The following is a 26,181-nucleotide window of genomic DNA, read 5'->3' as shown; positions in this document are numbered from 1 at the left end:
ACCAAACAACCAATAAAATGCTAGGAATAAATCAACACCTTTCAATAACAACTCTTAATGTTAAAGGCTTAAATTCCCCAATTAAAAGACACAGACTGGCTGACTGGATCAAAAAGCAGGACCCAACTATATGCTGCCTACAAGAGACCCACCTCACCCATAAAGATTCACACAGACTAAGAGTAAAAGGATGGAAAAAGATTTACCATGCAAACAGAAAAGAAAAACGAGCTGGAGTGGCTATTCTTATATCTGACAAAATAGACTTTAAACTAAAAACCATAAAAAGAGACAATGAGGGACACTACTTAATGATAAAAGGACTGATCCATCAAGAAGACATAACAATCATAAATATGTACGCACCCAATGTTGGAGCAGCCAGATTTATAAAACAAACTCTATTAGACCTAAAGAAGGAAATAGACACTAATACCATAATAGCAGGGGACCTGAACACTCCACTGTCAATATTAGACAGATCATCTAGGCAAAGAATCAGTAGAGAAACACAAGATCTAAACAAGACTCTAGACCAATTGGAATTGGCAGATATCTACAGAACATTCCACCCAACAACCTCAGAATATTCATTCTTCTCATCAGCACATGGATCATTCTCCAAGATAGATCACATATTAGGTCACAAATCAAGTCTCAATAAATTCAAAAAAGTTGGAATTATCCCATGTATCTTCTCAGACCACAATGGATTAAAACTAGAAATTAATAACAAACAAAACTCTGGAAACTATACAAACACATGGAAATTAAACAGCATTCTACTTAATGACATATGGGTCCAAGAAGAAATCAAGCAGGAAATCAAAAAGTTTATTGAAACTAATGAAAACAATGATACATCATACCAAAACCTGTGGGATACTGCAAAAGCAGTATTGAGGGGAAAATTTATTGCATTAAATGCTCACTTCAGAAGAATGGAAAGATGGCAAGTGAACAACCTAACACTTCACCTTAAAGAACTAGAAAAACAAGAACAATCCAATCCTAAAGTTAGCAGACGGAAAGAAATCATTAAGATCAGAGCAGAACTGAATGAAATTGAAAACCAAAAAACAATTCAAAAGATCAACGAATCAAAAAGTTGGTTTTTTGAAAAGATAAATAAAATTGACAAACCATTAGCATGGCTAACAAAAAAAAGAAGAGAGAAGACTCAAATAACAAAAATTAGAAATGAAAAAGGCGATATTACAACTGATTCATCTGAAATACAAGGAATCATTCGAGACTACTATAAACAACTATACGCCAACAAATTTGAAAATCTGGAGGAAATGGATAAATTTCTGGACACACACAAGCTCCCAAAACTGAACCGTGAAGACGTAGAAAATTTGAACAGACCAATAACAATAAAGGAGATTGAAGCTGTTATCAGAAGGCTCCCAACAAAGAAAAGCCCAGGACCAGATGGATTCACAGCAGAATTTTACCAAACATTCAAAGAGGAATTGACACCGATTCTTTACAAACTATTCCAAAAGATTGAAACGGACGCAAATCTCCCAAACTCATTCTATGAAGCAAACATCATCCTGATACCAAAACCAGGTAAAGATATAACCAAAAAAGAAAACTACAGGCCGATATCCTTGATGAATATAGATGCAAAAATCCTCACTAAAATACTAGCAAACAGAATACAGCAACACATACGAAAAATTATTCATCACGATCAAGTGGGATCCATCCCAGGGATGCAAGGTTGGTTCAACATACGCAAATCAATAAATGTGATACACCATATTAATAAACTCAAACACAAGGACCATATGATCATCTCTATAGATGCTGAAAAAGCATTTGATAAAGTTCAGCACTCATTCATGACAAAGACCCTCTATAAGTTAGGTATAGAGGGAAAGTATCTCAACATAATTAAAGCCATATATGCCAAACCCACTGCCAATATCATCCTGAATGGGGAAAAGCTGAAAGCTTTTCCTTTAAGAACAGGAACTAGACAAGGATGCCCACTCTCACCACTCCTATTCAACATAGTGTTGGAAGTACTAGCCAGAGCAATCAGAGAAGAGAAGGAAATAAAGGGCATCCAGATTGGAAAAGATGAAGTCAAACTGTCCCTGTTTGCAGATGACATGATCCTATATATCGAACAGCCTAAAACCTCTACAAAAAAACTGTTGGAATTGATAAATGATTTCAGCACAGTAGCAGGATACAAAATCAACACACAAAAATCAGTAGCATTTCTTTTCTCCAATAGTGAACATGCAGAAGGAGAAATCAAGAAAGCCTGCCCATTTACAATAGCCACCAAAAAAATAAAATACTTAGGAATTGAGTTAACCAAGGAGGTGAAAAATCTCTATAATGAGAACTACAAACCACTGCTGAGAGAAATTAGAGAGGATACAAGAAGGTGGAAAGATATCCCATGCTCTTGGATTGGAAGAATCAACATAGTGAAAATGTCCATACTACCCAAAGTGATATACAAATTCAATGCAATCCCCATCAAAATTCCAAAGACATTTCTCTCAGAAATGGAAAAAACTATTCAGACATTTATATGGAACAATAAAAGACCACGAATAGCCAAAGCAATGCTCAGCAAAAAAAATAAAGCTGGAGGCATAACACTACCTGACTTTAAGCTATACTACAAAGCTATAATAACCAAAACAGTATGGTACTGGCATAAAAACAGACACACTGACCAATGGAATAGAATAGAGAATCCAGAAATCAACCCTCACACTTACTGCCATCTGATCTTTGACAAAGGCACCAAACCTATTCACTGGGGAAGGGACTGCCTCTTCAGCAAGTGGTGCTGGGATAACTGGATATCGTTATGCAGGAGAATGAAACTAGATCCATACCTCTCACCATATACTAAAATCAACTCAAAATGGATTAAGGATTTAAATATACACCCTGAGACAATAAAACTTCTTAAAGAAAACATAGGGGAAACACTTCAGGAAATAGGACTGGGCACAGACTTCATGAATACGACCCCAAAAGCACGGGCAACCAAAGGAAAAATAAACAAATGGGATTATATCAAACTAAAAAGCTTCTGCACAGCAAAAGAAACAATTAAAAGAGTTAAAAGACAACCAACAGAGTGGGAGAAAATATTTGCAAAATATACATCTGACAAAGGATTAATATCCAGAATATATAAGGAACTCAAACAACTTTACAAGAAGAAAACAAGCAACCCAATTAAAAAATGGGCAAAAGAGCTAAGTAGGCATTTCTCTAAGGAAGATATCCAAATGGCCAACAGACATATGAAAAAATGCTCAACATCACTCAGCATCCGGGAAATGCAAATCAAAACCACATTGAGATACCATCTAACCCCAGTTAGGATGGCTAAAATCCAAAAGACTATGAACGATAAATGCTGGCGAGGCTGCGGAGAAAAAGGAACTCTCATACATTGTTGGTGGGACTGCAAAATGGTGCAGCCTCTATGGAAAATGGTATGGAGGTTCCTTAAACAATTGCAAATAGATCTACCATACGACCCAGCCATCCCACTGTTGGGAATATACCCAGAGGAATGGAAATCATCAAGTCGAAGGTATACCTGTTCCCCAATGTTCATCGCAGCACTCTTTACAATAGCCAAGAGTTGGAACCAGCCCAAATGCCCATCATCAGATGAGTGGATACGGAAAATGTGGTACATCTACACAATGGAATACTACTCAGCTATAAAAACGAATGAAATACTGCCATTTGCAACAACATGGATGGACCTCGAGAGAATTATGTTAAGTGAAACAAGTCAGGCACAGAAAGAGAAATACCACATGTTCTCACTTATTGGTGGGAGCTAACAATTAATATATAAATTCACACACACACATACACACATACACACACAAACGGGGGGGGGGTAAGAAGATATAACAACCACAATTATTTGAAGTTGATACAACAAACAAACAGAAAGGACATGGTTGGGGGGGAGGGGGGGAGGGAGAAGGGAGGGAGGTTTTGGTGATGGGGAGCATTAATCAGCTACAATGTATATCGACAAAATAAAATTTTGCATAAAAAAAAAAAAATAAAAAAATAAAAAAAAAAAATAAAATAAAAATAAAAATAAAAAATAGTTTAATTTAATTTCTTTATACATAGTCTTACAAGCCATAACTTAAATTAAATTCATAAATGTGAAATATACATTTATTTCCTTTTTCTTGTGTACTTGGACAGTCCTTCTCCCTTCAGCCCACATCAGCCCCTGATCTATGCATAATGTAACTAGGTTAACAATCTAGTGTATATACCCTTCCATATTTTTCTTTGAATTCTGCATATTCTACTCAGATCTACAACATAATAATAACTAATATTCATCATCAGTTACTTTCTATGTACCTGGCATTTTACATATATTAACTCATCCAATCTTCACGAAAATCATATAAGATGTCTATTATTATCACCCCAATTTACAAAGAAGGAAAGTGAGGTCAAAAGAACTAATAGCCACAAAGTTATTCAACTAGCAAATGTAAAGATACAGGGATTTGTTTGTTTTTTTATTTTGTTTTGTTCTGTTTTGTTTGGGGGGGGGTTATTTTTATTTTTTTAGCCAAATGGGATCTTGTTATATATACTTTTATGCACTTTGCTTTTCATCACTCAATAATACCTTGTGGAAATCATCTGAAATAGCTCTAATTCACTCTTTAAAGGTTGTATGATATCCTGCAATGTGGGTGTACCATCAGATACTCAACTCTTCCTCTCTGATGGGTATTAACTTTGTTTTCACTTTTTTTGCCACTCTGAACCATGCTGCAGTAAACATTTTTATACATGTGTTCTCATGTGCTTGTGCTTTTACCTCTATGGAATGGATTCCCAGGAGCGGAATAGCTGCTCAAAAGACATGGATATTTTTAACTTCAATAGATACTGCTGGATTGCTTTCAAGAATGGCTATAACACTTCACGTCACTACACTGCCAGCAATAGTTTTCGTAATAAAAAACTATCCTTGCAGTTTCGGAAAGATCCTCTTTGGTCATACTGGATGATTCTTTTAACGTACTATTGAATTTGGTTTGCTAGAATTTCATTTAGGATTCTGCATACATTTTCCTAAGTGATATAGGCCTGTAGCTTTCTTTTTAGTTCTATTTTAATATCAAGGTTCCTGTTAGTTTCATAAAATGAATGAAATACCTTTCTGTTTATTCATTCATTCAGTCACCCATTTATTCATTTACTTAATGAACATATATTGAGGACCTATCTATGGCGGGCACAGTAAAAGCACAAGTGATATAAAGAAAAATAAGATACACTCCCTACCCTCAAGTTCACTTCTAGTGAGTAACTCCACCATAGAATGGATCATCAAGGAATGGATCCAGCCAGTAAATTGAGATGCACAGGGTGTTATGGGAGAATCAAAGACTGGAAGTTTAATAGTTTCTGAGGATAGACCTACACATCTTATCTAGGCAGGTAATATTACAGATTTACATAATTTATGGAAACTGCCTCTTCCTTTTTAGTCCTTAACCATCCCAACCAAGGACCCACCTTGGACCCCAGGATCATCTCTTCTAGGCCTGGAATCTTTATACGTTATCATTCTAGAAGGCATGAGTTATATCAGTAAAAAAAAGTCTATGACTATTACCCCAAATAATACAAAGTGTATGAGCAGCTTTTCCTAAATTCACACACACAAAATTAGATAACATGAGAACAATCTGATTCTTGAAAGCATGAAGGAAATTAAGTCTAAAGTCATTAGGCTGTCAGTCGGTGTTGGAGCTAATTCTTCCTCAACTTTTTCACCAGGTTCCATAGTTATTGCTCTAAGTTTTCTACTTCTTGAGTCAAACCTTGATGCATATATTTTAAAAAGAATTATCTATTTCAACCAATTTTTTAAATCTATGCAATGAGTAATACAAAGTATTTTTACAGGATTTTACTGTTGTTTTATTATTAATTGCTATTATCCATTTCGTGTGGAAAGAAAATAGCTCAAGGTAAAATTATATACAGACTCAGTGGTGAATAGCTTGGATGGTTGGTTGGGGCCTGGAAGGAACAAGATTAGAAAATCAAAGACAAGGAGGTCTGGGGAAAAGGCATGTGGATGGATCTTAAATGAAAAGAAATCTTGTTCCTTTTTCCACCATTTCTTTGATCGACATCTTTGGATCTTTAAAAATGAGTAGCAGGTGGCCTTTAAAGATATCAACACTGGAAATTAAAATGTATAAGTTTTAAATAAATAGAAAACCTAAATAATGTACCTATTACTGGATCTGTTAATTTGTTTGATTTTTTTTTAAAAGAAAAGGCTCTATTTTAGTCTAAAATTTAGCCTTTCTATGGACAAAAAATTACCCTCTTTGGTTTCTGTGAAATGAATAGATACTTTCAACAGTGCTATCAGTATTCAGAGCATCAAGCAGCACATCAGAGAAAAGAAAAAATTGCTTGTTCAATCACTTTGAGTGATATTATAACAAGAATAATCCTTTGCACAGACAGAATAATGCTCCAAAGAAAAGATGTAGCTAAGGGCATTTCTTTTTTGAGCATCCAACTAGCATGGTCCATCCTTCTGTACACAACTGTGAAAAAATCACAAAATTGTTTCTGGATTCCTGAAGCTGGGAGAAATAAGAACCCATCGTGATACGAAGAATATCAAAGGAATTTAAGTAAAATGACAATGAAAAATAACAAGTATTGAAACTAAGGGAAAAGACAGTTTACAAAGCAATTTATTTCTAAGTGTTCGGACTAAATTTATTTTGATGGAAATCATTCAAACCAATGTCATGCAGAAGTCCAAATCCTCAAATTTCATAAACCGTGTGGGGTATTAAGAAGCAGTAAAACCTCTCAACAGAAAGCCGTTCCCAGTTAAAAGTGGTGTTAAAATCAGAGAATGAGGGATGCCAGTTGTGGAGCTGGAGCTCGATTAATTGATTGCACTTGCAGATACCTCAAACCAACTCATGAGATAAATCACATCCAAATATAGAAAGTTTTATTACAGCCAGAGAATTGGAGCTCCTAGCATTTGTAGGCCCACTGCAGAGCCCAGAAAATGATTACGGTGCATGATGGGGTTACAGTCCCAGTTTATAACTTACTTCTACCTTTTCTTTTTCTGTTAAAACAACCTGCCAATAGAAATAAGAGCAAGATAAAAATCAATAATGCACACTGGAAAACTGCAGCATCGCCAGAACATCATATAGACTGAGGCAGGATAAGAAAGTAGGTCATTGAGTTTGGGACCCCTTAACTTGCATTTGATGAAATATCAGCACAATAAACCTCTCAAGTAAGTTTTTCTAACCTAATGTCAATGGTTTGAATGCTGACAGTGCCTTTACATTCAAAATGAAACTGAAAAACTCACTCTCTGAAAATAGAAAACACCTATTTGCCTAGGCATGTGAAATTTTAAATCTTCCCTACGTTTGCTTTCTTATTTTATCCTCTATCTTACATTTATAGAGGCATATCTATGTTTCTATCCATTTTTTATAACGTGTTATATTATAAAATGAGGGATATGACAACATCTACCTCGGAGGGCTACTACGAGAACTTAAGTGAGAGAACAGACATCTGTGCCATCATATAAGTATCTAGCAAATAGTAATTTAATTATTTAATAAATGTTAACAAGTTATCATGATAGGTTACATTATATCATATTATAAATACTAGTACTTAACAAATCTATTTGATTTTTCTAGGAATAAAATCCTGTTCTGCAGGAAAGTAGTGATATGCATACACTTCCTTCATGATGGCACAAAGAGCTTATAATTTGTGTTTATTCCCTTGATGCATCTCTCCAGGTTTCTACCCAATTAAAGATGCTCTGCATAAAATTCCAATAAACATCAAATAAACGGGAGCTTTATTTCATTATGAAAATATCTATCTAATGGACAATATTTCTTTAAGCACCTTTTACTTTTCTTGCTTGCTCCTAAGCCCTTGAAAGCACATTATTATTCATTTCCTGGAAGTTCTGTCTAGAAGAGCTTTGGTTGACACTGTTATAGGCAAATGAGCAAAGAGCTAAGAAATTGTTAGGTAGGGATTTATTGTAAAAGAATACTTTTCAGCATATATAAATGTCGGGAAGATGATTGCCAGAAGTTTAATGTTTAGAATGAAAAAGGAAGGGTCCTAAAATGAGGCACGAGCATAATGTGAAGTGTGCAGCTGATTGAATAATTAACTAGGAATGGTTTTACCTAGAACTTGTAAAAGTTCACAAAGGAGTAAATACGGTAGACCACAACTTCTGATGCCATTCCTGATGCCTCTCAATTTATCTGAATCCTAAAATTTAGACTACAGCAAAGGAAAAATCATGAGCACAAAGGGTGCTGAAACCCTGGAATAGATTATCTTATGGTTGAGCAAATACTCACTCCTTCCCCTTGTCCCACAATGTCATGGGAGGAGTATGTTTCCCCATGCCACTGGTGTTGGACTTGGCCATGTGACTTGCCATAGCCAATGGGATGTCAGGACATCAGTCAAGCAGAGAGATGTGAAATGTGCTTATGTGGGCCTTTTGCACTCCTGCATTTCTCCATGAGAAGAACACACACCTGGAGGATGAGAAATGTGTTGTGCAGAACTGGGCCCGACCTACAGCCCAGAGCCAAGCCCAAGCAAGCCCAGCCTAGATTAGCTGAACTTCAGTCAAGTGCAGGCGTGTGAGAAATAAGTGCCTGTTTTTGTGCACCACTGAGATTTTGTGGTTGTTTATTATGCAGCATTATTATGGCAAGTGTTGCCTGAGACAAACACAGAAGAAAAAGTTTGGGATACCGAGCCATCCAATTCTGGCACAAGTGGGTATCTTCTTTCTCATTTGCAAATGCCAGGTTAAATTAATAAAACATAAGGTAGGACTTTCAGCATCTTAGATTTCACCTTTCTTTCTCTAAACCAGAAAGAACTAGAAGGCAAATGTTGATGCTGTTTGCAGCCCAGAAGGAAAAATGCCAGGAAGTCACTTGCAGCTAAAAATGTGAAGATAATCCAGATAAGATCGTGCATTGTGGCAACATGTGTCACATGAATTCAAATGGGAAGGCAGACCCAGAGTGATAAGTAAATATATTATTGAAGAAGAATTTAATATAGATACTTAAAAGGGAGTCTTCAACTAGTTAATTTAGATGTCCATTTAGGTTTCCCATTTGTTCTTTCAAAAAAAAATTGAGTGCAATAAGTAATATGAAGAACTTAACACTGAATACGATTTTCCCCCAAGAAGCCAGTAGGTAGGAACAAGCAGACACGCAAATAATGGGAAGTTAAATCAGGATTCCTCAACTTCCAGAGAGGGGATCCGAGTACAGAGGAGTTAGAGATCACTTTTCATAACGCTCATTGGGAAAAGTGGCATTTTATTTGGCATTTTATTTATTTGGCAGAATGTTATTAATATGGCTTATTTATTTTTTATCAGAATACTAAAGTAATATGTATTCATTCTAGAAAACTAAAAAATACAAAAAGCCTAAAAGGAGGAAATTAAAGCAATATGTGTAGAGAAAATACAACACAGGGTCAATAGTGGCAAAGGTAAGCTTATTAAAAACCAGAATCTTTTGAGAGAGAAAAATAAATGTTCTTTGTATAATAAATTGAAGGAATTTTTTTAAAAAGAAAAAATAAAACAATCTGTGTTCTTACCACCCAGAGATAACCACTACTAATGTTAGTATATTTCCTTCTGCTCTTTTTCCTATTAAAAAAAAACAAAACTAAGCTTCTTGCTTTTTCTTGCCTAAATTCTTGAGCACTTTTCTCCATCCTTGTAGGTAAAACACATACACAAAATAACTTTCTTCCAGGGCAAGTCTACTTGACATTCTCCTGTTACTGATTTTGCCTGGAACATGGTCCATCCATGAACACAGGTCTTTCTTCATCTCCAGAAAATATTGTCCCATTACATCTTTGATTTGGGGCTCAGTTCCTCCATCAGAAACCAACTCTCTTTTTTCTATTTTCTATCCTCCTATCTCTTATCTTCTCTTTGATAATTATTGTGTTTAAATTTTTTGTCTGCATTCTAAGAGAACCCTTCAAGTTTGCACTCTACTTCATTGATTTCATTTTCCACAACATCAATTCTGTTTTTTACTAACTTCAGTGTGGATTTTAAATCTGCCATTGTTCGTTTTCATTTTGTTTGGGTTTTGTTTGTTTTTTAGTATTTTTATAATTGTTTCTTATTTTATCCATCTCTGTATTTCATCTTTGCTTTTTCCTAAAGGTAATGCCATCTTGGACTTAGAACCCAGATGACAGTCCTATATTCTACTGTCCTTAACAACAACAACATCAACAACAAGTCTAGAATCTTCTGCATTGTAGGAAACCCAACATCCCTCCTAACATTTCCAAGAATTCTTAAAGGAATTATATTTCTCCTACTTACTATGGCTTCAATTTCCTGTTTCCATAGCGTTCTGGAATCTCAGTCAGCATCTTGTCTCTTGCACGTTCTGTCCCTTTTCTAGGATGTGTTACCTCACACCCCTCACCACCCTGTGCCTGCTTCTCGAAGTGCAATCACAACTGCAGGGCTGTCAGCCTTAGGTTTGAGGTACAGAGCATGTAGGAAACTTAAAATCAAATATTGGACATCTCCATTCTCAGCAATTCCTCCATCATTCCTGCCTCTGGGAACTCCTTCCTCACTAGTGGTCTCTTCCAGAAGATCCCAGCAGCAGTGGATTGAATTATGTCCCCCCAAAAATTGAAGCTTGAATTGTGTTAAGTTTTATGCATTAGAAACTAAGCCCCCACTGTGACTGTTAAGAGGGTGGGAAATCCTATTATGGTAAATGAAAGGTGGAGCCTTGAAGAGGTGATTAGATTGTAGGACCATGCCCTAGTGAATGGATTAAAAATGGTGGTCAGGGGCATGCCTCTGAGGGCTTCAAAAGAAGAATAGAGTCTGTCTTTCTCTCTTTCTCTCTTGCTCTCTCTGCTCTCTCTGCTTCTGCCATCTCACAGTATGATACCCTGGGTCAATGAAGCCACCACCACCGAAGGCCTTCACCAATTGTGTTCCCTGGACTTTGGACTTCCCAGTCTCCAAAACTGTAAGCAATAAATTTCGTTTTCTTACAAAGTACCCAGCTCCATGTATTTTGTTATAAGCAACAGAAACAGACTAATACACCAGCCTACTGCTTGGATGTTGGTGTTATTTTTCCCTCTCTCTCATCCTTACCCACCTCTTTCCCATTGCCAACTCACCATCCTCTTCTCTTCCCAATTCCTGTTATTTTTATTGTGTTACTTTGTTTCACTTTGATTCACGGGGTCTCACTTTTCATACCAATGCAAATATCAAGGTATTTAGCTAAACAAAGCCTGTTATTCCCATTACAGGAAACTTGGCACCAAGTTTTACTTATTTGTACTCTTTGAAGGAAGCTAGACCTTTTTCCTACATTTTCTTCTATTAGGCTGAACCCTGTGAAATCTGATAGTCAATTGTTTTTTTACTTATAAAAATGGCTGTTTCAGAGGATTCAACCTAAAGATCTTGCCATAGATGAGTTTTCAGAGCCAGGCCTTTGCCCTGGGGCTCCCACAAGCCATCCTCTTTCTCTGGTTCTAAGGCATATATAGGCTCCATTAAGCTGCTTTTTTCTTTAACTCATCCTTGAGCCAAGTGGAATTTATTGCAACCTAACAGCAATACCATTAAGGTGGGTGGGTTTACCTTGTTCCAACTCTTAATACCCCAGAATGACGATAGAATCCACTTTCAAATCTACAGTTGGAAACATAGTGATGTCCAGAGTCCCAGTTCACTTAACCCTTTCCAGTGTTCTTTCATTTAGTGATATAATAGTAGCCCCATCCCAATTCCCTTTTACTCTGAGCTGATGTAGCATATAGAAAACTATAATTCCTTGTGTGTCCTACTAGCAGGGTTGATTCTCTCTGTCCTATCACACCTCTGAGCCATGCTGCACAGCCTGTGACCAGCTCCTCCACTGCCTGCTCAATTATTCACTGGGTTGGATGTATTTTCCCAACCAGTTGGGCAAAAACAGCTGAGTAGTAGGAAGGTAGAGTGAGATAGTTAATTTTGGTGTCAATTTGAGTGGCCATAGGTGTCCAGATTAAACATAATTTGTGGGTATGTCTGTACGCATACTTCCAGATGAGATTAGCATTTGCATCAATGGATTCAGTAAAGTAGGTTGCCCTCCACTGATGGGTAGGCATGATCCACTCCACTGAGGGCCTGAATAGAACAAAAGGCAGAGGAAGAAGGAATCCTCCCCTTTTTGCTTCCTGTCTGCCTGTTTGAGCTGCGACATTTCACCTCATCTTCTCTGGACCCTGGACTGAAATTTATATCATCAGCTCCCCTGGTTCTCAGGCCTTTGGACTCAGACTGAATTATGTAACTGACTTTCCTAGGTCTTCAGCTTGCAGACAGCAGGTCACGGGACTTCTCAGCCTCCATAATCACATGAGCCAATCCTCATTTTAAAAACCTCCATATGTATCCACGTACACACATATATGCGTATATCCTACTTGTTCTGTTTCTCTGAAGAACTCTGACTAACACATGAGTGATCAGTTCTTGGGTAGGGTAGACCCTGAGTCAGGGAAGAGAGCTGGGGGTGGGATAGTTCTAAAGCATCTTTCTAGCTCTTTTCAGACAGTCTCTTTTATGAAGCAAATTGAAGGGACCATGAGTTGAGGTCCAAGTTTTTCTCAATTCAACTCTGTTGACTTTAAGATTCTCATCTTAAAGATTCTCATATCTATTTTATCATCAGGCTTTATGTCAACCTTAGTGTTTGATGCTGTTAAAACATTTCATCTGTGTTTGCACCTTATTGACGTTTAACAAGATGTTGAGAATAGCTACATTTATTTTATGTTTTATAATTTAATTTTATTTTATCAATATACAATGTAGTTGATTTTCGTGTCCCTTTACCAAATCCTCCCTCGCCTCTCCCTCTCCCACCTCCTGAATAGCTGCATTTAAATGCCACTTTAAGGAAAAACTCTGAACTATTTATCAAAAAATGTATTTATTTATATATTTGTTACTTATATAACATTTACGACGTGCCAAAAATTGTTCTAAGTACTTCACAAATATCACCTCACTTAATCCTCACAAGCCCCCTAATGAGGAATACCGCCAATCCTTTTTCTATGCACACAAAATTGGTGTCAAAGTATATAAATAATCTTACACTGTCTTTCTCAGGTTCTAAGGCATGAACATGTTGTCCATTTTTAGAACTATTTTTCAAGCACATGATTTTAACAGCTATGTAATATTGTGTCACATAAACGTAGCACAATTTATTTAACCTTTTCCTTTTTTCAGATTTGGGCTGACTCCTATTTTTCATTATTGTAAAATACTTTTTGAAGAAAAAATCTTCAAAATCTTTACAAAAGATTTCTTACTTTTCCTTAGATTTGGTTTTTACAAAAGAAGTTTCTGGGTCAAAAGGATAAACTTGGAGCTACGTTTACTTACTTTCTAAGTACAGTCATATGTCACTTAATGACAGGGATACGTTCTGAGAAATGCGTCTTTATGCTATTCCATTGTCGTGTGAACATCCCAGAGTGCACTTATACAAACCTACTAGATGGTATGGCCTACTATGCACCTAGGTGATGTGGTGTAGCTGTCTTAATCTTATGGGACCATCACTGTGCATGTGACCAAAATGTCATTATGCTGTATATGCCTGTAAATGAAAATGTCCGTTTCATGACATATTCCTCAACCTTGGATTATTCCTCAATGTCCTATAAATAAAATGCACAAAAGAGAGCTTTTTATTTGTGGGAATGAGGTAGGGGTGTGTGTGTGTGTGTGTGTGTGTGTGTGTGTGTGTGTGTTGAACAGTAAAGAAAAAAGGAACTATGAGGGGAGGACAAAAAGACATACATGCTCGTAATAAGAAATCCAGAGATGATGCAAGTTGCTATAGCAACTGATATATGTTGAAAAGAGGTTAAGCAAGAGATAAAACAATTGTAGTTGATAAATAATATTTTAAGAACTTGCACTTAAATTATTTCGGTAACACATTCTATAACCTCGTGCAGTTAAACACCAGAAATCCAGAAATTGTGAAAAACAGTTAACAGCAGAACTTGGTACCAGTATCTCTCCTTTACAAGGAAGCCAAGAAAAATATACAATCCTACATTAAAATCAGTGGCAGCATTCTTTTTACCACTCATCATCTATCTATTTGTTTAACAAACACTTTTTTAGTACCTACTATGTGCCAGGATGCTGGAAATAAAGAAATGAATGAGATAAAGTCCTTGCTCCCAAGAGCTCACTGTAAAGTAAACAAATATGCCAATAAATAATTACACTCGAGGTTGACAAGTGCCATTCCAGACACACCAACAAATTCTTAAAGTAGAAAATGACTAGCTCTCTCTGGGGAGTCAGAGGAGGCTTTGATCTGAGCATCTGAGCTAGGCCTTGAAGGATGAATAGGAGTTTGCCATGCAGAGAAGAAGAGGAAGGACTTTCCCGAGAAAAGAAAGAGCTTGAACTCTATCCCATAGGTTGGAGTATCCAAACTATTGTGCTTTGCATGCATTATAGGTGTCTACCAAAATGCTGATTCACTCTGCCCACAGGATGGCCAGGTGGGACCTGGACAGCTGGCATCTCTGGGTTAGTCCCCTCCAGCCCTGAACAGCCTCTCCTTGTTCCCATGTAATTTGCTACATGTGCCGCAACGTGGAAAATGTTAGGAGGCACTGCCCCAGGGAGCTGAGAGGTGAAGAGGTTTGTAAGGCCAGAGTAATGATAAAACCATGTTGGAATTTTCAGGAGTTAGCTCTGACGGTGGCACAAAGGCAGCCTGGAGTAGACAGAGACTGCTTATCAGGAAGAAGTAAGAGGCTGCAATAGATGAGATTATACATTTAAATGTATTCGCTGCCTCACCCCACAGGGTCCCTCCGTTAGGAGGATAACACTCCTGCCCAGGATATCAGGCATGGCCATGTGGCTTGCTTTGGCTAGTGGAATATGAGTGGACAGGTCCTCTGCCCTTCTCTTGTCAGCAGAAGCTCAGAGAGCATCACGAGGGTCCACTATTTCACTCTTTCCCCTTTGTCAAGAGGCCAGTGCATCCCGACAGTGTTAGCCTGGAGTGAAGAGGACAAGAAGCAGGGCTGTAGCTGACCCTCAAAGGCCATTAATCTGAGAAAAAAATAGACCTTTGTTGCTGTAAACCACTGAGGTTTGGGGGTTATTTGTTACAGTGTAAGTTGACGAATACAGAAGCTAATGTGCTAGTCCAAGCCTGAGAATTACAAGAGTCTGAACTGACAAATAGTCATCTCGGAATCAATAAGCCAGTCAATGGAGCTTCTAAGAAGATTAAGTCAGAAGAGAAATATGCTCTACGCCATTGGCTCCCAATCAGATATGTGAGAATCACTGGGGGTCTCTGTCCTGCCAGGGCTAGATAGAGCACATGCACCAGTGCCCCTAAATAGTGCTTCCGGAAATATCTGTTCAGCATTTATGTAGTCTAAGTGCAGAGAAGCTGGTTTCCTATTAATAAAGCTTGTTTCCCACTTTCTTTATGTGTATCATTCAAATGTTGGCTGTCCCTTTGTCATCTTCTTTGAGATTCCCCTCCAAAAACAAAAAACAAAACAAAAATCAAAGCTTAAACATGCAAAAGCTTTGCATGTTTAAGCAAAGCTTAAGGTAAGCACTGTAGAATTTATTGTGGATCTCATTGAGAAGATGGGCTTACATTGCATAGCAGAAAACATTTTGATAGGAAAAAAACTAAATGAATCTTTTCTCCAAACTCTTTTCTCAGTCTCATAGCTAAAACTTTTCTCCATTCTTCAGCCACCCCCCACCACCCTCATCCTTGGACCACTGCTTATGCCCTCCATGAATGCACTAAAGAGAGTACTAGTTTCACTGCTCGCACTTAGTGCAGGCGATGTGCTAAGACAGCTAGTTAAAATAAAACGCAAATCTCCTAAGTCATTCTTGATGCTTCTTTAAGACTTCTCCCTCTTAAGCAGTTTACAAGTAGAAATGTAGAACTCAGCTACCCAATGTGTGGATGTCCACGAGTGGTGGGGTTTTAGGTTCACAATAGTTTTAAAATAAAAATGTTCTTTGGATATGGGACACACCTATTTGACGCCAGTAGTCACTCACATCTTAACTTCAAGTCATTTAATGGGCTGCTTTTCTCCTAAGAACTAGTGGAATCCTTGCTCAGAGGAGACAAGAATTTCAATAACAGCTAGAGGGAGGAAGAGGGGTCTGACAATAGAGGGTTGAGAGATGATGTTGCCAGCACCAACCCAGGGATGCTGCACAGCAGGACAACAGAGAAGAGAGGAACCCAGAAGTTGAAAGAGGGGCCCATAAAGCAGAAATGAGAGAACCCCAAGGACAGGTGTTGTCTGTTTCACAATCCGGCCCAGGCTTGGGACAGCTTTTATTCTGTCCACATCATTCCTCTAAAATCTTCATGCAAGGCGCAAGCGGGGATCTAAATAAATTGTCTTTGCAACAGTTGTGACAGTCAGAAATGCAGAAGAAAAAATGTGCCTGTGCCCCACCCATAACATTACCTTTTGGGTGAGTTCGCTGGCTTCATTGATGTACCGATCACGTTCCTTCTCCAGTTGAAAGATGATCTTTCTCTGCTTCTGAGCTTCAGCCTTGTAGTTCTGGATTTCTTCCTCCAGGTTCCTCTTGGCTTGTTCATGGAGCTTTACCAGGTCTACCTGCTTCTGGGTCGCACTGACCGCTTTAAGCATATTCTAAAAATAACAAAGCAGCCATATTACTCGTAATGTTGGAGGATTTTTGGTTAAGTTTTACTCCCTGCCTCATCTCCAAAATAATTAGATGTCTTGTCTTTTGGATGAATAAAAATAATCATACTTCTACAGCTTATTAAGAGCTTGTTATGTTAATTTTGTACACAGCAGTTTAAATGCACATATAACTGCACTAAGTGATCACATCATCCTTAAGAAGTGGATACTATATCACTCCCATTTTAGGGGTAGGAAACAGTCTGAAGGGTTAAGCCACTTGCCTACAAGTTCATAACAAGGAAGTGGTAGAGCTAGGATTTGAATCCACGGCTGGCTGACCCCAAAGTCCATGCTTTTATTCTCCATCCCACTCTAGCCTTTATCTTGTGAGGCTGGAATGACTAAACCTAATCATGCAACTCAGGCTTTGACTACAAAGTAAAATAAAATCAGCTTATTAAAAAGGCAGATACCTAGAATTAACATACGACCCAACAATTTTACTCTTGGGTGTGGACCCAAAAGGAATAAAAGCAAAAACTTGTACATGAATGTCCACAGTAGCACTATTCACAAAAGCCAAAAGACAGAAACAACCCAAATGTCCATCAGCTGGTAAACTGATAAACAAAACATGGTATATCCATAGAGTGGAATATTATTCAGCCACAGAAAGGAATGAAGTACTGATGCATGGTACAGCATGGATGAACCTTGAGTGTGTGATTCCATTTATATAAACGTACACAATAGTCAAATCCCTAGAAACAGAAAGCAGATGAATAGTTGTCATGGGCAAGAGAAGTAGGGAATGAGGAGTGACTGCTAAACTGGCCCAGGGTATCCTTTTGGGGTGATGAGAATATTCTGGAACTAGATAGTGGTAGTGGTTGCACAACATTGTGGTTGCCCTAAATGTCATTAATAGTAGATTTTCTGTTTGGGGTATTTAACCACAATAAAAAAAAAAAAAAAAAAAAAAACACTCTACAGTACCTGTAGAGTTAGGTACTGAGCTAGGCACTAAGAAAACAATGGCCAGGAAAGAAAAATAAAAAAAGTATACCCTGCCCTAAAGGAGGAACTGACATTAATCACACCAAACAAATAAATGTAAAATTACTGTTGTGCTATGTGTCCTATCCAGAAAGCCTATAGGTTGTTTACCTCTATATAAAAATATAAAGGCATTAAATGTTGCATGTGTTAGAAATAAATTTAAAAATCTAAACCCAACATGATTTTTATACGTACAAATTTAAAAGAACAGTTTCCAGGATTACAGAGAAAAAAGAAACTTCAGTAATTTTCTTAAGTCATGCTTAGCATGTACAGATCTAATCTCAAACCATTTCCTGAGATTCCCTAAATAGCCTACTTTAAGGTAAAGTGTAGTTTATTTTGTTAACATTTGTTCAACTCTGGGAAACCTAAAAAAAGTAATGAAAGTCAGAATGAACAAATACAGGCAATTTCTACATTGATGAGATGCTGTCTTGGCCAAAAGCCATTGGGTTGTTATGGAAGCAGCCTCCCCCTCCACGCCAGGGAAAGTTTAGACTTATTATAGTACCGACCTGCCATCCTTATACCTAATACCTCAAGGTTGAAATTTAATTAGCATTCACTTATAATTTTGGGATTAGTAAAAGTTGTAGATTATAGATATTAAATTCAAAAATTTTGATCAATTGCTTAGGATGCCAAGTAACACACTAGCAGTAAAAACAGAATCCACAAAATGCTCTGAAATCCCCTGCTGGTTTATATGCTAATTCTCCAAAGTCCTTTTATGTTCACAGGTGATAATGCAGTTTCGATTTATGGCCAGTGAATGAATGGTAGACTGCAGGCAGCTGCTTAGAAGAAAATTAAGCACTATTATTTCTTCTAATCTATGTTTGTATACCTCGGAGTTTTCTCTCTCCATACAACTGGTTATAGGCAGATATTATAGGGCTAAAGAAAGACATTTAATTAGCAGTGTTACTGTAAGAAACTCACCTTACTTAGTATGTCCCTTTCTCTCAGAAGCTCATCCGTGGCTTTCCTATCAAGTTCCGCTTGTTTCTTTGAAGCCTCCACCTCTATATTAATATTCAGAGAGAAAAGTAATAAGTGTAGAGTCGACCTAAGAGAGAATCTGTCAAAGCCAAAGCCAAAGCGATTCAGAAACTGCTTTACATGTTCATCGGTAACTATAAAACTGCTATTAATTGTTACATGATCTTCATTATAACTCAGTGAGGAAGGTCTTCCTCTCTCACTAGACAGATGGAAGCTGAGGCTTAGAGAGATCAAGCCATGTGCCAAGAGTCCGCAGCCAAGAGGTGACAGGGCTAAGACTAGAAGCTTGGTTTTCCTGACTCCAAAAAGTTCTTGCTCTTTTTATATCTTTTTTACTATACAAGTAAACAGAAGTACAGAATGAAGTTAGAAATCTAGATAAACAAAAGGAAAAAAATTAAATAAACTAGAATCCCCTTAGTATTTTGATATGTCTCTTTCCAGGCTTTTTCCTACACAAATATATATGTGTATGTAAGTATAAACAAATAAATACACACACACACACACGCACCCCAAGTGGGAATCATACTACATATACTATTTTGTAGCTTGCTTTTATAATTAACAGAATAAATGCTTTTATATGTTATAAATGTGCATTTACATCCAAATTTTTAATAACTTCACGGTTTTTCACTATATAAGAATGCATAATTTACCCAATCCCCCTTTTTAACATTTAAGTTACTTCCAATTTTTTTTTTTTGTAGTTATAAGTAATAATCCTGTGAAAGTTCTTGTTCATTTGTTCCTCTAGAAGAGGAAGTCCCGGATCAAAGGGGAATTTTAAAAGACACTTCTCTCCTACTGCCAAATTTCTCTCTAGAAAATTAATAGCAATTTAAATCCACACCCAAACCACCATGGAGTATTATTGTTCTCTTTGATATTTAACAGTCTGATAGATTTTTAAAAGCCAGGATGTCAGTATTTAATTTGCATTTCTTTGATTAGTAGTAAAGTTGTCAACGTTTTCATGTTTAATGACCATTTATTTGTATTTCCGTTTTCCATATTGCCCACATTGCCCTTTGCCGATTTTTCTCATGAATTGTCTTTCCTTTTGTGCATTTTTAAGAGACCTTTATATATAATAAAGATACTAACTCTTGGACAATATTTTGGTCAATTTGCCTTTACTTCTAGAGTGTTTTGCTACATAGAAAATTTTAAGTTTTATTTCATTGAATCTCTCAATTTTGGCTTTATGATTTTAACATTTGGTGTTAACTTTTTACCCCCAAAAGTAGCTTATTGTCAAACTACCATTTTCTTAATAACCCACACTGCACAATGGTATGAAACAAGACCTTATCTTAGATGATAATCTCGGGTCTTTTCTGGTCTTTCCAATCTATTCCATTGATCTGCTTATTGGGACATCATCACTACACTATTTGATTATTGGAGTTTTACAATACATTCATACATCTGATAAGGCAAATATTCCTTCACCACTCTTCTTTTCCACAATTTTACACCTATTGTCATATGTTTATTTTTCTGGAAGAACTCTAGAATCAGTTTTCAAGTCCCATGCAACATAACTCCTTGAAGTTTTTATTGAAAATATTTAGTGCACAGATTGATTTGGACAGATTTATATCTTTATCATATTGGGTTTCTCATCCAGGAACTTGGTATATCTCTCCATCTTTCAAGTCTTTCTTTATACCCCTCAATAGAATTCTGTAGCTGTTTTTATGTGTATAGGTCTTGCATATATCTTGGTAACTTTATTCATGGATATTTTATTACTTTAGTTGCGATTGTGAAAGCAGGTTTTTCCATCATATATTCTAACTGATTTTTGGGTATAAAAAAAAAAGCTACTGATATCTATATATTTATTTTATAAACTGCCTACCTATTGAACTCTCTTTTTAGTTTTGGTAGTTTTTCAGTTCATTTCTTGGGTTTTGTCGTAGAAAATCCTAACATATGGAGGAACCATGGTCCCAACTACTATGCCCAATGCTACTCCATGATCAGGAGCATCCAGAAGCGGTCCTTAAGAAGAAATAACAATGTTAATGATACCTACAAAATAACCAGAAGAGAGAGCATGATAACTTTTGTAAACGTGATTTAAGAATGAAGAATTGGGTTCAAAGCTTAATAGATCGAAAAAATTTTTCAAAACTTAGAACTACGGCAAGCAACAACACAGAAATTTAAATATGGGAGTGTTCTGATGGTCACTCAGCCAGTTACAAAACATGCTCTTACAGTTCCATTTTTCTTCGTATCTTTCACTGAAGATGTTCGATTGTAAATTCGAGCTAGACTGTAAATATTCTGAGGGCAGGGTCCTCCATGCATCCAATACCTGGCATAGCACTTGCACATAGTCTGCACACAATTTATAGAGGTGGATGAATGGGGAAATTGTCAAGATAAGATGCAACTGCACCTCAATAAAAGATTATTTCCTATTGTCTAAGAAGAAAAAATATCTGCCCTTCTCAAAGACTGAAGTGACAAATATTGCAAATAATCTTATCCAGAGATTTAGATTTTAGCCAACTTTTAGTGAGGCAATGTATGCTTTCGTGTATGTTATCTCATTCAGTGATTTACAACTCACAGCATCCTTCACGAGGTCAGTGCAACACAGGTGTTCCTGCCTCACATATTCCAGTGTGGTCAGAATTCATACCCAGATTCTCTGTGTCTGAGTCTAGAGCTGTTTCTGCCACACCAAATTCAACCATATTTTTAATTATGTTCTTATTCAGAAAATAGCAATATATCTGGATATTGACATTTAATTAACACTTACTATGTGCTAGGTGCTGTCACAAGTGCTTTATGTGTATTAACTCAGGCCATCCCAAGCCACCATATGAGATGGAGGTGGTGATTAACCCCAGGCAGATTTGATTCCAGAGTTTGTATCCTCACTGCTTTTTCTGTACCTCCCTATGGCACTTAAATTTTTCCTCCACAGATCAGTTATAGCTGGGTAACACAGAGGTTCTTCGTATGATAAAGTACTAACAGAGAAAAGATGTTAGAAGCCATTTATTTTTGTTCCACTGATTCTGGGTGCAACATTGTCCCACATACTAATAAGAAACATTCATTTTAATGTATTCCCTATCTTCTGTAGAAAAAGGAAATTAAAGCAAAAAGTCATGTAGACCACACACCTAAGAGTATACATGTTATTTATTCCACTGACAAATACTGAGCAGTACTTTGGGCTGGATTTATACTGTGCCAATGTAACATGTTGAAGACACTTTTAAGGTAAGAGAGTTTAAGGTGTTCAAAATGATGTTACTTCCATACTGGCTGTTTATCAGTCTGAGTGTTGTTTTTACTGATTGCATTAGGCATGGTTTGTACGCATGGAGCCCTGGGATGCAAAGAGACATTAGTCACCAATGAAAAGTTTATAAATTAATAAAAACAAGTGCAAAATAGTTTACCTCTCTCTAATCCCAAGATCTGATTTTTTAAGGTTTCCTTGTGCTGTTCCACTTCTGCCTTTTGATCTTCAATCTGGTGTAATTTCTTATGGATTTGTTCTCTGATTTTGTTGAGTTTCCCGATGTCATGGCGCATCTGATGGACTTCTTCCTCTTTGGCCTGTAATTAATGAGACAGAATTAACTAGGACACTGAGTAAATAAAGGGCCAGTAACTGGATGATGGTAACTCAGAACCAATAAAAGAAAATTCTTCCCATGTCAGTATAAAGTTGTTCTACAGGATTAAATCAAAGCACAATCTGTTTGGTTTTGAGAGAAATAGAAAAACTCTACTCTCTGAATAATATATGTGGCTATATAAGCTAAAAATAAAAAGATACAAAATCTAATATTTCAAGGTACATCTGACTGTGTTATCAAGATAAAAAAAGTTGAGTTGTATATCACAAATATGTGAATTTTGTATGCAAATACTATATTCCATTAGCAATTTCATGGACCTACAAAGTGATCTCTCTCAAAAGGTTATTAACATGCAATAAAATATTCAAACACCCTTTAGGACCTCACAGGGGCCATAGTAGCCCGATCACATACCTTAGAGAAGGGATCCTCCTTCCTCAGAGTATGTTAGCCTCTGGGCGTACATTCAGACAGGTGGTCAGGGCAATATAAATAGGCAAGCCTACATGATGGCAAAAGGTACCGAAAAAATAATCCTAGCAATGGAAAGCATCAGAATCTTGTGTACGCATTTCAAGTTTCATAGATTTTTAAATTTTAAATTAAATTTACTTTTTAAAAATTTTGACATTAGAAATGATTGAAAAAGCAGCTGGGGATTCTGCTGCAAACAAAGGTTAGCAATTATCTCTGCTCTTGAGTGAAGATACTGAAATTGGTTATGCATGTTATTTTTGGATTATTGCTAGAAGTCCAAATCCCATTAGGTTCAGGATCTGGTAACAGAAATAGTCCATCTTTCAAGATGCTCCATTCATGTACTCAAAGGAGAGAATTAATGGCATCAGTATTCTTACTTTAATTTCACCTTAGGGGCTAGTATATTATTTTGACTTAGTCATTTCCACTTTGCTTCAACTTACTACATTCTCATAAAGAATGGTTTCAAGTCATCCCATTCAGAACTGCTTTAAATGTTCCTCAGCCTCAGCCCTTAGAGGGTTCAAATTAATTGACCTTAAGGCCCCTTTCAATTCTAAGATGTTCTAATTCAGTGGTTATTAATCCAGACCCCATAGTTAGACTTTAGAAAAATCCAGGAAACCTCTCATATTTCCAGGATGCATGCAAAACAAGATGCAAGTTCTTGTTTTGTGCATGTGTGTGCCTTCATGAGATTCTCAAAAGAGACTGTGATACAAAAAATGTTATGGTTCACTGCTCAAATCTACATATTATTCTTGATAGGCCACTCTTTTTATGCCCAGTATTTTAGCATAACTAAACTGGGGAATATGGATTTTTTTCAGAAATAAAGTGATAAATATAAAGTTACTTTGTTAAGCATGTAGGCATGCAATGTAAAACTGATATCCAAGACTAAAACTGATTTAAAACTGATATCCAAGTTAAATCTACAAGCACTCTTCAATGAGAGCAGGGAGAATAGGAAATCTATCTTGAAATATACATAGGACAGAAGAGAAAATCATAATTGCTCAATCCTGGAAGTAAATGCCAAATAGTACCTATCCATCCCCCAGCCCTCCCATCCCACCTTCTCCATATAAGTAGTAAAATATATTCTGAATTCTCTGCCACTCACGCTTGTGGTTTCTAGTTCTGGGCAACTGGTTACTTGCAAGGCTTATTACAGAGATGAATATCTGAGCTCACTTTGGAAAGCATTTGCATAACCACATGATCAATAAGGAGGTTTGTGATTTTTACAAGAATGGAAATTATCAAAGTGTCTGTTTCCGGGCATAAAGCAATCACTGTAGGCTTGCACCTGCCTCTGCCTCTGATGTATTGAGGCACTCCGTAGAGCTAACAGATTATCCAATCAAGGGCTCCAACTGCAAAGACAAACCTATAGTAAGTAGGTAATGAGGATGGAAATGCTAGGAAACAGACAGGTTACTTAGTGTTTACTTTGAGTTCCAACGCCTTCTGCTGGTTTTCCTGTGATAGCTGCTCGCAAGCCAAACTGTGTTGTTCGTTCTCTTGCTGAAGTTTAGAATTTCTCATCTGAAACTGCTCGAGTTCTTTTGCAGCTCTCTCATTCAATATCTGAAAGGTGCGAAACAAGCTGGTTCATGCTTTTTAATCTGATTACGGTATCTGCATACACACACAGGAGGTCCCGCAAACCTCCTGGGAAGATAACAGCAACCACACTTTTTTGTCTTTGCAGAAATTGTTCTTTATCCCTGATGAAAGCACTAACACACTCAAATATGATGAATGTTAAATGGCTGAGGAAAACGATGCCTTCTAATGAATAACACAGGGAGCATAATATTTTTTCTTAGAGTCTTGGGAAGTCTTGTTCACAGGTGGTGGATAAATATTTTAATGCCTGTTTGCCATTTGGCAGGCTTCGCATATGCAACAATTGCTGTAATTATTGCAAATGAGCTAGAGATTCAAACGGGTTTTATCAGCTGTGCGGCTGGGAGCTACATCTTCAGAAGCAAATCCCGAATTAACATGCCTACAACATTTTCGTGAACACAGCCATTCACTAACACCAACACAGAGACAATTCCCTTTTAATCTAATGTAAGTCAAAACTATGGAACAGTAGTAGAGAGATTTATACCTGCCCAATTTCGGTGTCAGTCATATTTTCCTCTCCCCTACCTTGATTATCCTGCACAGATACAGTCTTATAAAAAGAAAGAATTATATCATGGGGGGGGTCTCATTTCTATTGGAGAAATAATGGGAAGGTAGAGGGATAGCAAATGAACTGAAGGGACAAAGAGAGAGAGAGAATGGCTTAGGTACTTTCTCCCAAATATAATGACTTCCATGCATGCAAAAATTAAACATGGAAAGAAGAACCCATCCAATTCCCCATCAATAGGGACTAAATAAAATTTAATTGGCTATGCTAAAAATGAAACTGTTTTACATAAGTCCTAAATATTGCTAAATGCAGCAGTATAGTTTTATCCCGATGTCTAAAAGCCTCTCAAATTTCATGCTCAAAGTCTCGTGGTTTTCTCCTGAAGACTGCACATTGTGTATTACCTATGTGACTTCAGCCTTTTTATAAAGTTAATAAAGCGACTGACAAAGAAATGTGTTCTAATACTTTTACTTTTTAAGTAGGAAAGTGCTGTATGGCTTGAGAATTCTTTGGCAACAAACTTCCTGACAGAAAACATTTTTAAGAAAAAACTTTTCAATTATATGAATTGCTTCTAGAAGAGATGAGAAAAGAGGGCTGGCTGGTTAGCTCAGTTTGTTAGAGCATGGCACTGTAACACCAAGGTCTGAGGGTTCAGTTCCCCGTGCAGGCCAGCCACCAAAAAAAAAAAAAAATGAGAAAAGACAGACTAGAATTATTAATATTTGTGTTACCTTAAGCTGCTTTAATGGAGAAAACATTTTTTAAAAAACAGTACCATACTAAGAAGGTGTGAAGACTGAACATAGTTTCTTAAATTTACACTTAAAAGTAAACCTATTAAAAATAAAGCACGTTATGCTCACACAATGAGATACTGTATAGCAATGACAGTGAGTGGTCTACTGAGATCTGTCTGATATCACTTTGCAATGATGTTAATGTTCTCTATCTGCACTAATAAGG

General features: G+C 36.9%; 1 protein-coding gene across 1 annotated transcript in view; it reads right to left on the bottom strand.

The window, feature by feature from the left end:
* The window catches only part of CFAP58 (cilia and flagella associated protein 58), a 106,758-nt gene that overhangs the window by 68,079 nt on the left and 12,498 nt on the right, over nt 1-26,181 (bottom strand). Inside the window, exons 6-9 of the mRNA XM_063101605.1 lie at nt 24,513-24,650; nt 22,392-22,551; nt 18,892-18,974; nt 16,696-16,887 (exon numbers count right to left, since the gene is read on the bottom strand). Coding sequence (XP_062957675.1) covers nt 16,696-16,887; nt 18,892-18,974; nt 22,392-22,551; nt 24,513-24,650 — 573 coding nt within the window. The remainder of the gene's footprint in view (nt 1-16,695; nt 16,888-18,891; nt 18,975-22,391; nt 22,552-24,512; nt 24,651-26,181) is intronic.

Source organism: Cynocephalus volans, chromosome 7 (assembly GCF_027409185.1).
Source record: "Cynocephalus volans isolate mCynVol1 chromosome 7, mCynVol1.pri, whole genome shotgun sequence".
NCBI classification, from domain to species: Eukaryota; Metazoa; Chordata; class Mammalia; order Dermoptera; family Cynocephalidae; genus Cynocephalus; species Cynocephalus volans.
This window is presented reverse-complemented; position numbering and strand designations above follow the sequence as displayed.